General features: G+C 38.0%; 1 protein-coding gene across 2 annotated transcripts in view; it reads left to right on the top strand.

Moving 5' to 3' along the window:
- NICOL1 (NELL2 interacting cell ontogeny regulator 1) overlaps positions 1–8,511 on the top strand; it is a 22,852-nt gene extending 14,341 nt beyond the window's left edge. For both annotated transcript variants that reach the window (XM_072406559.1, XM_072406560.1), the window contains exons 2-4: positions 1,878–1,995; positions 3,524–3,612; positions 7,342–8,511. In XM_072406559.1, coding sequence (XP_072262660.1) covers positions 1,878–1,995; positions 3,524–3,612; positions 7,342–7,503 — 369 coding nt within the window. In that variant the 3' untranslated portion in view covers positions 7,504–8,511. The remainder of the gene's footprint in view (positions 1–1,877; positions 1,996–3,523; positions 3,613–7,341) is intronic.
- The last annotated feature ends 7,619 nt before the right edge of the window (positions 8,512–16,130 follow it).

The raw sequence follows: 16,130 nt of genomic DNA, 5'->3' as shown, positions 1-16,130 counted from the left end.
GCAAACTCCATGCAGATAGTGCCCTGGCCAGGATTCAAACCTGGGATCTAGCACTGCAAAGTACAAAATTATTCTCCTCCGGTATATGGACCTGGAGAACATTTCTGAACTTAATCTTCTTTGCTTTGTGCTGTAATCAGGGAAATACAGTGACACATATCTAGTGTTTATGATCAAAGGTGAAAAGATTTTTTAACCTCATCATTTTGGTCACTCAAATCAATCTCTCCAAAGCCCCAGTGCGTTGTTGCACCTTTGCCTAGACGCATTGCACATTGGATCTCCTACATCTTTTTGGTAGCCTATAATGCTATAGTCCAACATGGGAAATTGGTTTGTATTGCCCTCGACTTGGCTGAATACAAATGTACCTGGATTATAAACAATGGAAACATTTCCTGTACTATCAACAACCTCCATTCATAAAACCTGGGATCCATAAACCTTTTATCAATCCTAGTAGAAGAAGGTTCTGGATTTGGGGCTTTACTTTCTCCTCTTCTCTCTCTTCTCTTAAGTCTACCTCTCTTTTTGTTCTTATTCTTTCACTTTTGGTTTCTGTCACATATTATTTTAATATAGGACTGATGCACATGTAACTGGCAGGTTTTTCCTTTTAAATAAATTCAGCAATTTCTTTGTATTATGTTCTTCAGTGGCATGCAGTGATAATTTTTGTTCTATGTTTATGTGTTTATTTCTCTTCAATAAAACTATAGAAATATAAAAAAGGTATGTAATATTTTTATGAATACAAAATTATTATTGCTTGGAGTTCAACTTCAATAAACAAACTGCTGTATATGTAACGCTCTTTTTCTCCAAGATAACACCTCTTTAACAAATAATCTTGAAGCCATAATGTTCATTGCCCCATTGTGTCTAGAAAAGGGGAATGTATACATTAGAAAGATATATATATATATATATATAATTTTTTTTTTTCTTCATATTCTTAACTTTGAATCATCTCCTTTCATGCTGCCCATAGAAGGAAAAAGTCAACGCTAAAACAGTAATAACTTTTGCTAGTCCTCCACCATTTGAGGGATTTTCCATCTTGGCCAGTCGGTAAATGTGGTATGCATGCAGTGGTAAGCTTATTTTCCGATGGGCGTTCCCGCACCTCAGGAAGATGGATAGCCGAGCTCTGGGAGAAGATAAGCAGCCTTGTTGAACAAGTGAAAAGATGTGCATAATGCAGTAACTTCACAGGAACCAGAGATTATCTCTACATAGGGCTGATGATAATCCACATTTTGACTGCTTGCTATGGCTCTTCACCCAACACATCCTTCTTGATTTTTAAGCCGCCTAAATGAATAGCCCTGATAAAGAAGAATCACTGTCCAATATCCCAGAGACTTTACACAAGGAGAGCTCTGAAACAGAAGCTTGAGTTCTTAGCTATAAAGGAACATTCAATTTCAACTCTTCATTATTTACATTATGAAAATGGTGGTTTAATAATATTTTAAAGGGTTTTAATATAGTGGAAGGGTATAACTCTCTTAGATTTTCTCTCTACATCCCATTGGAAAGACTGTATTACACTTTCTATTTCCAAGACACAACATGAGGGGAAACTTCTTAAAAAGCTGTCCCTAGAATAGGTATCTTCATTGCAAATATTTTCTCTCAATTCCTATATAGAGGAACTGTACTATTTTAGACAAGTCATTGGATCAAACTGGGAGGGTTATTACCCTCAGTAAAGACAAAAAAAATGCCCATAGATACCCCTATGGGACTAATATGGAAGGCTGGAAATAGAAATACAGTATGTTTTTAGAAATATTATTAATACATAGTATTTATATAGTGGCAACATATTACGCAGCACTGTTTTAACTTTTTCTGTTTCTCATATTTTGCAGATTTTCATCATGTCCTATGTTGTAATGATTACTTTTCTGGTGCTGGTCACAGGCACCTCTGTGGTGACACAAATTAATGGAAGTTTACCCATGCAAGGCACGGTCATCCCGGCTGAAAGTAAGTAGTATATACAAATCAGCCCGTAGGTGTGAGCAAAGACCTGATCTGATCAATTTTATTTACCAATCTCCTACCAAACCACTTCTGGGGGACATGTCAGACATCACTGTCCCAAAGTCTATTGTTCCCCAACTACCCCAGTTCTTCCATGCTTGACTTAGGATAAAGGTGAGAGTCATATGATTTCCATACCCAAAGCAATACATGGGGAAATAATTATATGAAGCTAAACTGTTGTTTTAACCCAGCTGGTAAAGCTAATCTCTGGTACCCTGAGCTTGTCCTGAACTACCCTTTCACCTAATTGCTGGCAGGAAAAATCCTACCTATATGGCCATTTTTACTCACCTAAATTTGTGGTCCTATGACGCTCAGGTCCCGAGTTTTCTTACTGCAGGAGGCTGTTTTTTTTCTTTGGGTGTCCATGACTCTTCCTGCATAGCATTGACTTTTCCTAATGGTTGTCCAGCACCGGGGTCCTCTCAAGATCCATAAGAGGCGACGGTAATACAATATTATAGTAAGAGGTGGTGGTATTACAATAATATAATAGGAAACCAGCCGGTACATCTGCAGTGCTAGATAACCTGTCTCCCAAACCCAGAAACTTGTTTTAGGAGTTATAGAAAAAATTAGCTGAATGAGTAAGAGAAAGGTGAAGAGAGCTGTGAGAGGGGGGTAAAACAGGTGAGACAGTACCTCTTCTCTGCCTCTGTTGTCTGGGCGAATAACATCCAACATAGAAGATTGAGAACAAACTAGGTGCAGGACGTCATGGAACAAGTAAGATATCTATATGGGCAGCACAGTGACTCAGTGGTCAGCACTCTGGCCTTTGCAGCACTAAGGTCCCAGGTTTGAATCACGGTCAAGACACTATCTGCATGGAGATCGCAGGTTCTCCCCGTGTCTGCGTGGGTTTCCTCCCACATCCCAAAAACATGCATTGAGGTAAATTGGCATTCCTCTAAAATTGGCCTTAGACTGTATAAATGATATATGACCACGGTAGGGACATTGTGAGCCCCTTTGAGGGACAGTTAGTGACACAATTATGGACTTTGTACAGCGCTGCGTAATATGATGGCACTATATAAATACTGTGTAATAATAATAATATTATATAAATAAAGAATACATTATAATATATGGTGTGCAGGGGTGTGCAAAGGCTTTTTAGAGCCTGGTGTTGAGTTTAAAGCTGAACCGTCTGGCATGGTTGTACCAGCTTATGCTAAACTCCAAAGTGTTTTTTTGACTTATTAAGTTTTGCCAGAGTTGTCTGGCAAAACAAGGCAATAAAACGAATTACAAAGGGTCTGACTTAATAAATCTCTTTATGATTGGAGCAGATAGGCAATCACAGGATGGATTTTCTTTACTATTTACTATTAGTTGGCATATTTTTCAATCCTGATGATAGTCTAACTTCTACAATCTTAGAGAGCTTTCATAAATCAGGCAGAAATCTTGTTCTGTTTTATCATATATCATATATTTCTACCATGTACATTTTTTTCCATAGTTCAACCATGTGTAAACTGCGGGGATTTTGAGTTTTTGGAACGTGCTTTGCAGGACATCAGCACAGCCGCTTACAAGTTGGACTCTCAGGTATTTGTTTTACCATGACCAATAATAATACCAAACATTACTTTGTTATATGCCCAACATTTGTGTTACCATTAAAACTTGAACAGTATTATTATTAATGTCTTTACATTTTAGACACAGCAAGGAAAGGTTGAATTTCCTGTCAGATTATTTTTGCTGTCTGTGTCTCCATTGGTAGAATGTCATTCATGTCTAATTCCGGGGATGCAACAAGAGGGGAAAGGAAATGTGGAAAGTCCCTGTCCAGACATCAGATTGACGTCAGATAACTGTCGCTGTAAACAATTTTTTATGATCATTTCCAGTGACAGATAAAGGATTGAGCACTGTACACCCAGCACTGGAGAAGGGAGGAGGAAGGACAGGCGAGTGGCGACCTTCTGTTGCTTTTTTCCATAGGAATGCACAGCAGTCTTTTCTGATTGGTATTTTATTAATCTGCCACGGCAGATCAGATCGTCAGGGGGCCACTGTAGGCATGTCAGATTTTCACCCTAGACGAGCATGACCATTCATCTCAGTTGACGATCATCTGGCATGCACAAAGCTAAAGAAGTGCAGGTAATTCCCCTCCAGGACAAAGAGAGAGCATGATTCGGGTAAGAAAGAGAAAGGACTGAAACAAACAGAGAGAATAAACCAGGGCATTAGGAGAGGTTGAACCAGGACAAACATAGAGAATGAACCATGTAAATCAAAGGGGGTGATCCAGGCCAAACTGAGAGAAAGAACCAGGGCAACCAGGGATGGTGGATCTGGAGAAACTGGGAATATAAACCAAGGCAAAAAAGACAGGATGAATCAGGACAAACTGAAAGAAGGAAGCAAGAAAAAAAACTAAGGAGATGATTAAGGATAAGATGGAAGAATGAACCAGGACAATTAGACATGGTGGATGAGGAGAAACAGAAAAAATGAACCAAGGCAAACAGACATGATGCACCAGGAGAATCAGAGGAGATGAAACGGAATAAAAAATAAGTTGATGAAGAAGGAAAAACAGAAAGAAAGAACAAGGAAAAATAGGAGAGTGATCCAGAACAAACTAAGTAAAAGAATCAGGACTATCAGCTGTGGTGGAGGAGGAGAAACAGACAAGATGAACCAAGAGAAAAAGAGAAGATGACATGGAAGAAACTGAAAGAAAAAACAGAAGATGAAAGAACCATGGCACGCATACTTGGTTTACCAGGTAAAACAGAGATGAACCAGGATAAAAAGAGAGAACAAACCATGACAAAGTGAGAGAGGGGATGATCAAGGTCAAACTGAGAACCAGGACAAAAAAAGAGGATAAACCAGGACAGAGAGAAGAACAATCGGAGAAGGTAATTCAAGGCTAAACAGAAACGATGAACCATGACATTATTATTATTATTATTATTATTATTAATAAACAGGATTTATAAAGCGCCAACATATTACGCAGCGCTGTACATTAAATAGGGATTGCAAATGACAGACTAATACAGACAGTGATACAGGAGGAGAGGACCCTGCCCCATGACATATAATGATACCATGATATAATCATGACAGGAGTTCCAATCTATCCCTATTTAATTATATCCCTATCCAAAATTAAAAGAAAGTTTTGCCTACATACATATACATTACCAAAAAAAATCTAAAAGCACACTAATAAAAGCAGAAAATAGATTCACAGAAATCTAACCCCCAAGTACAATGAGAAATGGATTTATGTTTCTTGGGCAATAGGGAGCCCTCTGAATGCTTTAACTTTATAGCAGTGAGAAAATGACTTTACAGATAGCAGTCTGTCTGCCTGTACTGGCAGAATCCCCTTTCAGCTAAGTAACAGTCCCTCCTCTTTATCAGCTTCCCACTAGCTCCATTTTAATTAATTAGAAAATCAAAGATATATTTGGAGATCTAGAGAAGAATGAGGCCATAAAGAGCAGTGGGAGACAAAAATAGTAGTCATTATGGAAGCTCCATTCATTAAGCAGTGTATTTTTAACAACTTTGATGAATTAGCCAGTTTTTTTTAACCAGCCAACTTACACACAATCACCGGTGCCATTCAGGGGCAGTGAGGCTTTGTTACCACTGCTGTGATATTAACTTGTTATTAGTATAGAAATTAGATAACTATCACCAAAGACAGAAACAATGAGCAGAAGCCCTACAGTTTCTTTGTAAATAGATATTATTTAATTCCCCAAAAATTACAATGATATTTTATTCAGTATCCAAAGACAAAAAAGTATAATGAGAGCCCTTTAGCACCTACTTATACTAGGGGAACTAGGGTTAGTAAATGCCTGCAGCCAAGGCTAGGAAGTGTTAATGCACATGGATGGCCACACAGTAACACATTGCATGCCTTGAGTGTGTGCTGAGGTCTATTTTCACCACTGTGTTGCTGGAACTTTAGATGAATATGCAAGCTGTTGTCCCTTATTTGGAAGAACACCATATTACACCCAGGCAGCATTCCACAATGTTTTTGTATTGTAGTAGACCAAAACAGATGTAAACCCTTTGAAAAAAATAGTGCATGTCCGGATTAATGTGTTTTGTGGTGTGTAAAGTAGTTTCTTTGAAAAAAATAGTTACTTAAGAAGACATACCAAAACAAATTTGGTGCTGACCTCCCTAAAATTTCCAAACTTCTGTTTTTTATGCAGACACTTTAGCATCAATACTTTACAAAACTACATATCCTTGCCTTCACATTTTTTATTTTGTGAATCTAAGTATTTAAGTTGGAAGGTCAGCTTGACAATCTTGTAACTCGTATTTACAGCATTGGCAGTGTGCATAGTTCTGTCAGAAACCATTTCCTTAAAGTCGCCTCTATTACTAAAGTAAAAGTTCCAAAATCATCTGCACTTACCCTTGACCATACGAGACACTTCTGAAACCTCTGTTTAGAGATCGGGAGTACTGTTGATTAATACAGTGTTTGGGGGCAAGGAGGGAAATGGCATGTTGGGCTGAAAACGTGCCATTAAGCTACATATGTATGAGAGCTGTACTATATACTACCAGCACATATTATGGTAACTCTAAACTCAGAAGATAAAATAAAGTTGGAACACAATAAGAATCACAGAACACAATTACTCATTCATAAGTTGAGCATGGAAGTTGGGGCTGCCATGTCCCTAAAATTGGTTACCAACTACTTAACAAGCCTACATTCCTGCCTAATAATGTAGACACCAAGTTTTCACTGTAATGCAGGGATGCTGGGAAACATAGATTGGTGTCTATTGTTCTTATTTTGGGTGTCACATGGTCACATCTGACTGTCTCTTCCACTGGCTGGCATGAGAGATATAGGACTGGGATGAGGTGTTCAAGCACATGTGGCCCCTAAAAAAAAGGTATTCTGTCCACTACACAATTTATAATCGCTTATTAATTTAGACGCTATTAATTTGGGGTTTAGCTGAGCTTCAACCTTGGAACTCATAATAAAGGAAAATTAAATAGTGACATACTGTAATGTTCATCCATGTTTTTTCTTTTAGCTAAGAAAGAGGTGATCTAATGACCAATCCCTCTTATGATTGTGTAATTTGTGATAATTGTACTCATAAATTGGAAAATATTTGAATGCAATATTATATATGTTCAAGTAGAATAATGGAAATAATAGCCTTTATTAAAAACGTATTTGTTTTTTTTTTTAATTCTGTAAAACTGCTGCGAATTACCCTTGGTATGTTCCTAAACGTGTTTCAATGTGTTCTCTTCCAGACAGAGAAACTTCTTTTGAGGACGGAGGAACGGGGGCTGTGTTACTGCATAGAGCAAGGACAGGAAGCAGAAAACGGCATCTGTATTACAAGACTAGACAATGCTATTTACTATACAAATTCACAGAAATATGACTCCCAAAACACCAAGAATTGTAATTAAAATTCTCTGTAGTTTTTCAGTTCCTGTGCAATAGAAATCTCAAGAGATTCATCACAATAAGTAAAAGAAGGTGTTGGAAGTCAATAGCAATGACTGAAGAATCTGGTTTTGAAATTAAAACTTCCCAAATGATTTTGACCCTTACATGCACGTACCATATCAGTTCCACTGCTCTCTTACATTTACCTAACCTTAACATTTTCTTTAATGCAAGTTAAGTATTTGTAATTCTCTGATTTATTAATGTAGATGTATTGCTTACTTTTCACCAGTTTACAGCATTTTCAAATATTTTGGTGACTTGGTGCCTGGAACTCTTGATATGTAGCACTGAAGTCCAATATAGCACTTGGGTTCGAATCTTGGTTTGGACATTATCTACAGGGATTTTGTACAGTATGTCCTTCTCAAGTATGGGTTTTCTCCAGGCAGTCCAATTTCTCTTACATCACAAAAAGATATAGGTAGGGTAATTGGCATCCTCCAAAAATTGCTCTAAGACTATAACTACTATGATAAAGACTTTAGATTGTGAGCGCCTCTGATGGACAGTTAGTGACCTGACTATGGACTCTGTACTGCACTATGTACTATGTCAGCTCTTTATAATCCTACAGTAATAATTATTTCCATTACAGCTGATTCCAGGACACATTCTAGATCAACATGGGGTAACCACTTGAAAGACCTTTCAGGTCTTCATGTAATTTTAGTTACTATATCCAGAAGGCAAAGTACATCAGTGTGGTGGACAAGACGAAGAATGTCTCTTACAATGCTGGCCTCTAGCAACCTCTGGAGGAACCCTGGTTGAGAATCACTGATCTATACACTATAGGAAAATGTTATCATATGACACGTGCTACAACATCATACAGCCACATTCTACACAGGACTGGAACTGGTACTATCCATATAGAGTATCACTGCTCACCAGATAATATTTGTATCCTATATTATAAGAGTCACACATGTATACTTTGAATAAACACAGTTAGGTTTGCATTGTGTTTTGTGTGCTTTTAATGAAGATCCGATTCATTATGACCCTTTTCTCCTTCTGCTTGAAAGTCAAAGTATCCTCAGTAACCTGGTTTATTTATTTAGATGTAAATAACTACATGTGGACTGTATTCTCAACTCAAACTAAAAAGCATCACGGCCACATCAAACAATTTATACTGTGGTATTGGATGTAACCAAATCTTATGAAAGTTGGCGAAGCAAGGCAGCCTAATTTATCATTGGTTGTAAAAATAGCCGAGCACAAAACAAAATTTACATGTAATCCCTTCCATAATAAATCCAAAAAGGTAAGTGTTTTATGATTTATTTAAGGATGTGGGCAGTTTTATGCACATTAATAATCTATGCACCATTGATGGTGGTCTAGGCTGAAACAACTGCATGCAATGTGGTATATGTGGCTCTATAATGGTATAAGGATTGTTCAGGGCTATACACCAGCAGTTCTGGTTGACCAGTTGGACAATGAGGTGTAGTAGAGTCTTTCTGAAGTGGCCCTGTAAAGCTGAACTGAGAGGATCGTAAAGTAAAGGTATTTATGTGTTATAACATATACAACAGGCACCCTGTTATATATATAATATACAACAGGCACCCTGCAGAATCTACAAACTGAGCTTTATATTGCTGTAAAGGAATGCACCTTAGATAGTAGACTCAAGCATTACACAGGGAGATAAAGACACAACGCTTTTATACAGTTGTCAAATTCCAGAGCTTTTGTCCAACGAAATCCTGGCATTTAACACTTGAACGACAGGACACTTAGGGTGGGACGTATTCTTTACTTAAGGAAAACCTGAAGGCCTTATGTACCATGTGAGCAGAGGATCTAAAGCACAGACGTAACTATCAACCCCACAACACATTACTTGTGATTGTACAATATTTCAAGAAGTCAGGAGGGCTGCTAGTGGTTGCTTATTCTTTTCCCTGGGTGGGGGGTCCATCCAAACCTTTGCTAGTGGCCCACTGATGTTAAGTTACACACTTGATCCAAAGGCCTCCATGCAGACACTGGTCCTTCCGGGTACCACAAGGTGCTTTGGCACTTATTACCTTGAAACTGGTTTAGATCTGGTCAAGTTTACTTTGGCAGAAACTGTTTTATAAGTGAAAACGTGTTGCTGGTTATTCTTTATCATTTAACACTAATACAAGTTGTTCAATACCACTCAGGACCCTGCACTTCTTGTGTTTGTAAAAGTAGAAGGGGGATCATTTTTCAGCCATTAAGGTCTGGGTGTGTATCACCATCATAGCCTCATACAGAATATTATGCACAGAGATTTTCTGACTACTTGCCTCAAATGGTCAATTTAGCATCTTATGTGCTGTAAAATGATTTCAGGCTGCAGCTGGAATGTTTATCCATGATAAGGATTGTATGACTGTGAAATAAAATCTTTAGTGAAGATTCTTCATGCTAAAATAATGCCTTATCTATGCAAAATAACACTTTTTTATGTATTTTAATAACATTTTAAATAAAAGGTAAAAAATACCTTCTGATGATGGACTAACTTTAAAGCTGAATGACAGTATCTGCTGCATTGTTCTTACAGAATATGTTCTGGCCAGTACAGTGATTGGATAATATAATTTCTGTGTTGTGTGCACAGCAGTTAGCACCCTGACCTTGCAGCACTGGGGATCCAGATTAGAATTACGGCCAGGACACTATGTGCATGGAGCTGATACGTTCTCTCTATGTTTGCATGGATTTGTTTTTGGTATACTGGTTTCTTCCCATGTCCCAAAAAACAAACTGGTGAACTATTTTGCTTTCCCCAAATTGACTTTAGACTAGACATTAGACAATGCAAACATTAAATTGTGAGTGAAAACAAGCTGCTAAATGGTTTACACAAATATTTTCTGTTTGTTTTAAAAAGTTTTGATCAAAAGTTCAATAATAATAATAAACAGCACTATAGACTATAACCAAATGCTAAATTACCACACATAGGAGTACCACACATTATTCCGCCATAGGAGGAATAAAAACACATTGGTCATCTTTATGTCCCCCAAAACAATAGCAAGGAGCACTTATATAGTTACATAGTAGGTTAGGTTGAAAAAAGACATAAGTCCATCAAGTTCAACCAATAGAGAAATAAACATATCCCAGATATTAAACCCTATGGACATAGTTGGTCCAGAGGAAGGCAAAAATACCCCTGGTACAATTTGCTTCAACGGGAAAAAATTTCCTTCCTGATTCCATGAGGCAATCGGATGTTCCCTGGATCAACAGTCTGTTATCTTTACTTTAAAGCCTTAATACCCAGGTATAATCTGTGCTTCTAGAAATCATCCAGCTTTTTCTAAAAGTAATCTATAGTAGTTGGTGAAACTACTTCCTGAGGAAGCCGGTTTCACATTTTCACAGACCTTACAGTGAAGATATGATACTAAAAGGAATGGTAATACAATGTATTCAATGGCCGCAGTCTCCATTGCTAAATAGCTGGGCACTTTGTTATATATGCTTATGGAAAAGAGTTGAAGAAGATAACCACCCAGGCCCTTCTACGGAATCAACAATGGTACTTGGACTTCACAGAAGAGAGCTGGGCAACCAATGTCAACATAAAAAACAAGAAAAGAAAGGAAGAAAAGAAATGCAATATTTTTTTGGGGTTTGGATGACTTATGTGGCATGGATCTATCTTACATAAAAGTATAAAATTATCCCAATCTTCCCATTTATAACAAGTAAAATGTTCTCTACCTCAATGCCCCCAGGTGTCTCCCTGTCATAAGTGAAAATATATACAGTAAAATTCCTGTAACTGCAGTAAAATTGAACTGCCCTGTATTTATCCATTGTATTTTTCCATTGGCCTTGTTGACTGTGCAGTAAAACTCGGCATATATACAGCAATAATTAGAGAGAAAGCTTTACCTAGTCAATAATTGCTGCTAGTGTTTTTGATTCTTCTCGGAGCGTGTAGATGGTAGCTGGAGGGAGATTTAAGATGCTCATGGGAATAACTATAGAACTTTTCTGTAGAACAGCTTCTCCAAGTGTAATTATCATTGAGCTTCAGCCATTGTTTGTCAAGTAAACGTACCGTGTGCAAAATCTACTATTAATCCTTTCAGCATAGCGCAAGTGGGCTGACTGAAAATATATTTTCCCCATTATTTATTTTGTGAATGCTGAGGTTATTCATCTTCTTGAAAGGAGAGCGGAACTACACAACTGAATTCATTTCTGGGCTTATTATTAGGAAAGCAAAGGTGTTAATGTAAAACCTAAATGCTAGAGACCTTTTCATTTATAGCAGACATTTTATTTCAGCAGACAAATAGCTTTAAGGTTGGGTGTGGGGGAGCTACTGTGCTTTTTATACAATTGGACAGAGAGTTTCCATTATTTTGGAATGTAAAAGCCAGCCATTTTATCTTCACCTTTAGCGTTACCCATTGTATTTCCACACTGGGCCAGACTGAGTAATAGATGGCAAATAGCTACAACAATTCCTGTGCTGAGTATATTTGTAAAATTATTATTCAGCAGAATATATAACTCTTCTAAAAACAGAAAGACCACTCAGTCTATTCAAAGGGCTGCTTCTCTTGTTCAGTATCTTTTGCATTTCTCCGTGGGGTAGGTACCAGGGCTGCGAGGTCTCAAACAAGACCTGGACCAGATGAGTTACGTGAGTCAAAGCTGCCAAACAGCACTTTACCAGTAGTCTGGGGGGCTTCTAAAGATGGGCCTCTGATGTAGAAATGTGTGAAATAAAGGAAGTGGACTTACAAATAAAGGGAGGAACTCTGATGTGAAACAGGATTCTGATGTGAAAGGTTGGATCAAAATGTCAAGATGAAACTGATGTGAATGGCGACTATAATGTGAAGTTTGGGACAAGAAGGTGTACCAGGGGTCTCTGATATAAAAGGGGAAGCTGTGATGTAAAGGGGGGACTCTGTTGTGAAAGGTGCTATCAATATACCAAGATTTGACTGATGTGAATGGGAACTATGATGTAAAGTTTGGGACAAGAAGTTGTACCAGGGGTCTCTAATGTGAAATGGGAAACTCTGATGTAAAGAGCGGACCAGGATGTGAATTTTTGATAAAAATGTTTTTCTTGTTTCCATGTTTTGTAAAAAATTCCTCAATAAAAATATTTTGAACCATAAAGAGGGGGACAAGGGGTGTAGTGGAGCGGGCATGGGTGGGAACACTCTGCCCTTACTTTCTGGAATGTGCACACCTGAGACTTCTTTAGTGGTCCGCAACTCTGGCTGGACCGCCCCCCGCGTGGGACCAGGAGAAGGACCCCACTGGGGGGTTGCACCGGCCAGAGCCACGGATCATGTCTCCTGTATGGAATTGCAGGCTCAGGGCAGTGGGAGGGTGGTCTCTCTGAACACAACCCGCCCACTCCCACATCGTCTTTTCCCCTTTGAAGGTTCATATGGTTCATTCAATGGTATTGCTACAAAACCAGGTTAGTGGTAATAATTTCTAGTGGAGAAGTGCTCGATTTCTACTGAATTTCATTATTATAAAAATGCATGATTTAAGTTGATATAGCTGATTTCACTTCACCCAATTTTTTTTCAAGTTATGGTGTTTTGGTGTATTTTATGTTTTTGTTAGATGTTTTTCACAAGGCCAAATAGCAAAATGTAAAGAAATAGTCCTAATATACAAGAAAAGTTTAAAAGAAACATAAAGGAAAGTCTCAAAATGCCCTCTAAACATTTTAAATGATTTTGGGGGTAATTGATTTTTATTGTGTTTCATGATTTTTCTTTTACTGTTTTATTATTCTTTGTAATGTTAATCATCATGGCATGCATGATCATGATTACTGATCTATGTAATAGAAAAAACATGCAAACAGTTTTCCAAAAGAAGGGATACAAATGATATTTTCTTTTTCAACATGTTTTTGGGTGTATAATGTTATATTGTTATATTAGACAGCAGCAAGATAAAATAAAGGTTTTGAACATTTCTCAGTAGGTATCATTGCTCATTGCTCATTGCTCATTGTACTGTCCCATTATTTTTTAATTTGTTATTTGGACAAAAAACACATTTAGGGAAAGGACTGAAAAAAATTATGTATTTCATTTTTATGATTACTTTTTATTTATGTAGTAATGTATTATTTTTGTTATTACTCTACCCTAATAAATGGACTTGAATTGAAGAATCGATGTGAAGTGAAAATATTTCAAAGTCAGCAAGGTCCTAATATAATGCTCTCAAATTATAATGAACTATTTAGATTAATAAACAAGTTTCTGACTTTTGGCTGGAATGTTTGAACACAGACCCCTGATTAGACTCTTAGAAGGTTAATGGAGGACAATGTAATTATAACTCACTAATTTTGTCACTTCATGGCCTAGTATCATGAAAGCAGATATTTATCAACAGCAAGAACATATTTGGTGCACTTACAGTATTTACCAACATAACTGATGTTAATTCATTCAGCAAAGTCAGCTCAATCACAGGGAGCAGGAAGGGTTTCTATATATTTCATAGCCTTCTCAAAGAGTGATATGGGTTATAATGTCATTGCCCTAAAGGAAGAGAAGGGCACTTATCTAAATAAACAGCATAATTGGGTATTTTTCAAATTAATTATGGATGGTTTCAAGTTGTGTTTATTTTTTACCATTTTGCCTTAAACAAGGTAAAGTTAGAGGACACCTTTTATAAAGTTTTCATGAGTGAGAAACCTTTTTTTTTACTGGTAACCTTTAATTTACCAAACTTTTACACTCATCTCTAAATTAGACAAAATATAACTTTGTCAAAATTAATACATATGCATTTTCTTTCAAAATAAAAAAAAATATCCAAATCCATCTGTTAACATCCATTTGTCAACATTTGTATCTGATCAGACAAGCACCATTTCCAATGCCTCAAATTTGTCTGCAGACACTATATGGAGGAGAGATGTACAGGTATAATCTGCCCTAAACATTTTTTTCACAGAGAGATAAGAAATTCTAGAAACAACCTGAATCTCAGTAGCAATTAGGAGAAAATATACCATGCAACTGAGTATTCCTTTGGGATTTGTCCATTCAAGATGTGGCTTGGGACCTGAAGCTAGCTATAGACATAAGGATCATCATCTGTTCTGGGACAAATTGTGTAGACTAGGGAACTCATTTCTAAGTTCCCTAGTCTTAAGTTCCCTAAGTTCCCAAGACTTAAGCCTCTTGTTTCATTTGAAATGAGTAGGGATTGATTACAACCTAATGTTTTGCCACCTGTGTCCCAATTTGATTCCCTTGGAGTTTCTGCCTTAAAAAATGTGATTAGAGTATCTAAGTATAGATCTGCATGTCACTGCTGCACAGGGCCAAGTGGTGGACCCACAGTGTCACCAACCCAGTGGGTGGAGACGTGCACGGGGTGCAGGGTCTAAGCAGTAGCTTGGTCTTCTCCAGAGCCTCCAGTGGTGAGGTTGCTGTGCGGCAAGGTTGGGCTCCCCGTGCTCCCCGTGCCCGTCAAGGCAGGAGACAGCTGACTAGCAGGAACTAAAAAGCAGTGCCAGAGGGAAATCCAAAATAGTAGTCAAGTAAGCCAAAGGTCAGGGCAGTCAGGAAGCAAGCCAAAGGTCGGTACACGGATAATACAGAAATAACACACAGGAACTGAAGCAGTAGAACCGCAAGGAACTCCTTGTCTAGGCAACTTCCTGTTGCCAAGTCACTTCCTTAAAAAGGGGTTGTCATGTGATGAGTGTAGGTCATGTAAGCCTCAGACACTAACCCCACCAGCAGGGGGAGTGCTGGTGCTGAGATAGCCTCAGGGAGTGCATCTACGGAATACCTTAGTCCCCTGATGCAAGGGAGCAGCTGACAGAATCACATGACCTGGACCTGGAAGTGTGCTGAGAGTTGGATCCAGAAGCAGAAGAGATGGTGCTGGCAGCAGGGGACTACAAGGTGGGTGACACTGAAGGGGTTACAGATCCCCTGATCCTGCGGGGATCTGTGACACTGCATTGGTAGATTCCTGTCCTGGCAACAACTTTAAATAGTGGAGGTTTCCTTGCCTTCCTTCTAACGACAATGACCATCAGGACAAACAGTAATGGTGAATTACCTAGCTTAGACAACTATGATTCCAAGATTGGCTCAGTGGTTAGCACTCTGGCTTTTGCATGGGTTACCTTTGGGTATTCTGGTTTCCACATTTCAAAAGCTTGCAGGTAAGTTAATTGGCTTCCCCCCAAAATTTACCTTAAACTGTAGTAATGACATATGTATATTAGGTTGTGAGCCCCTTTGAGAGACAGCTAGTGACATGACTATAGACTTTGTAAAATGCTGCACAATATGTCGAGGTTATTTAAATACTGGATGATATTTATAATATGCAAATAGAAAGAAAAAAAAAAGGTTTGCGGTCCAGATAAACTGATGCTGATCCAATTTTTTTATGGTGGTTGAAGCAAAATAACAAGCTGAGAACACTTGTCTGATAAATATCTTTTTTCCATTGATAGGGTATCACAATGTGTGTTTGTAGCATTCCTTGCCCACCCTTCCCCCTGGCTAATCACAAGGAGTAGTGTTTAAATGGCCAACATGAATGCATGTAG

This window comes from Pyxicephalus adspersus, chromosome 3, assembly GCF_032062135.1.
Source record: "Pyxicephalus adspersus chromosome 3, UCB_Pads_2.0, whole genome shotgun sequence".
Lineage (NCBI taxonomy): Eukaryota > Metazoa > Chordata > Amphibia > Anura > Pyxicephalidae > Pyxicephalus > Pyxicephalus adspersus.
This window is presented reverse-complemented; position numbering and strand designations above follow the sequence as displayed.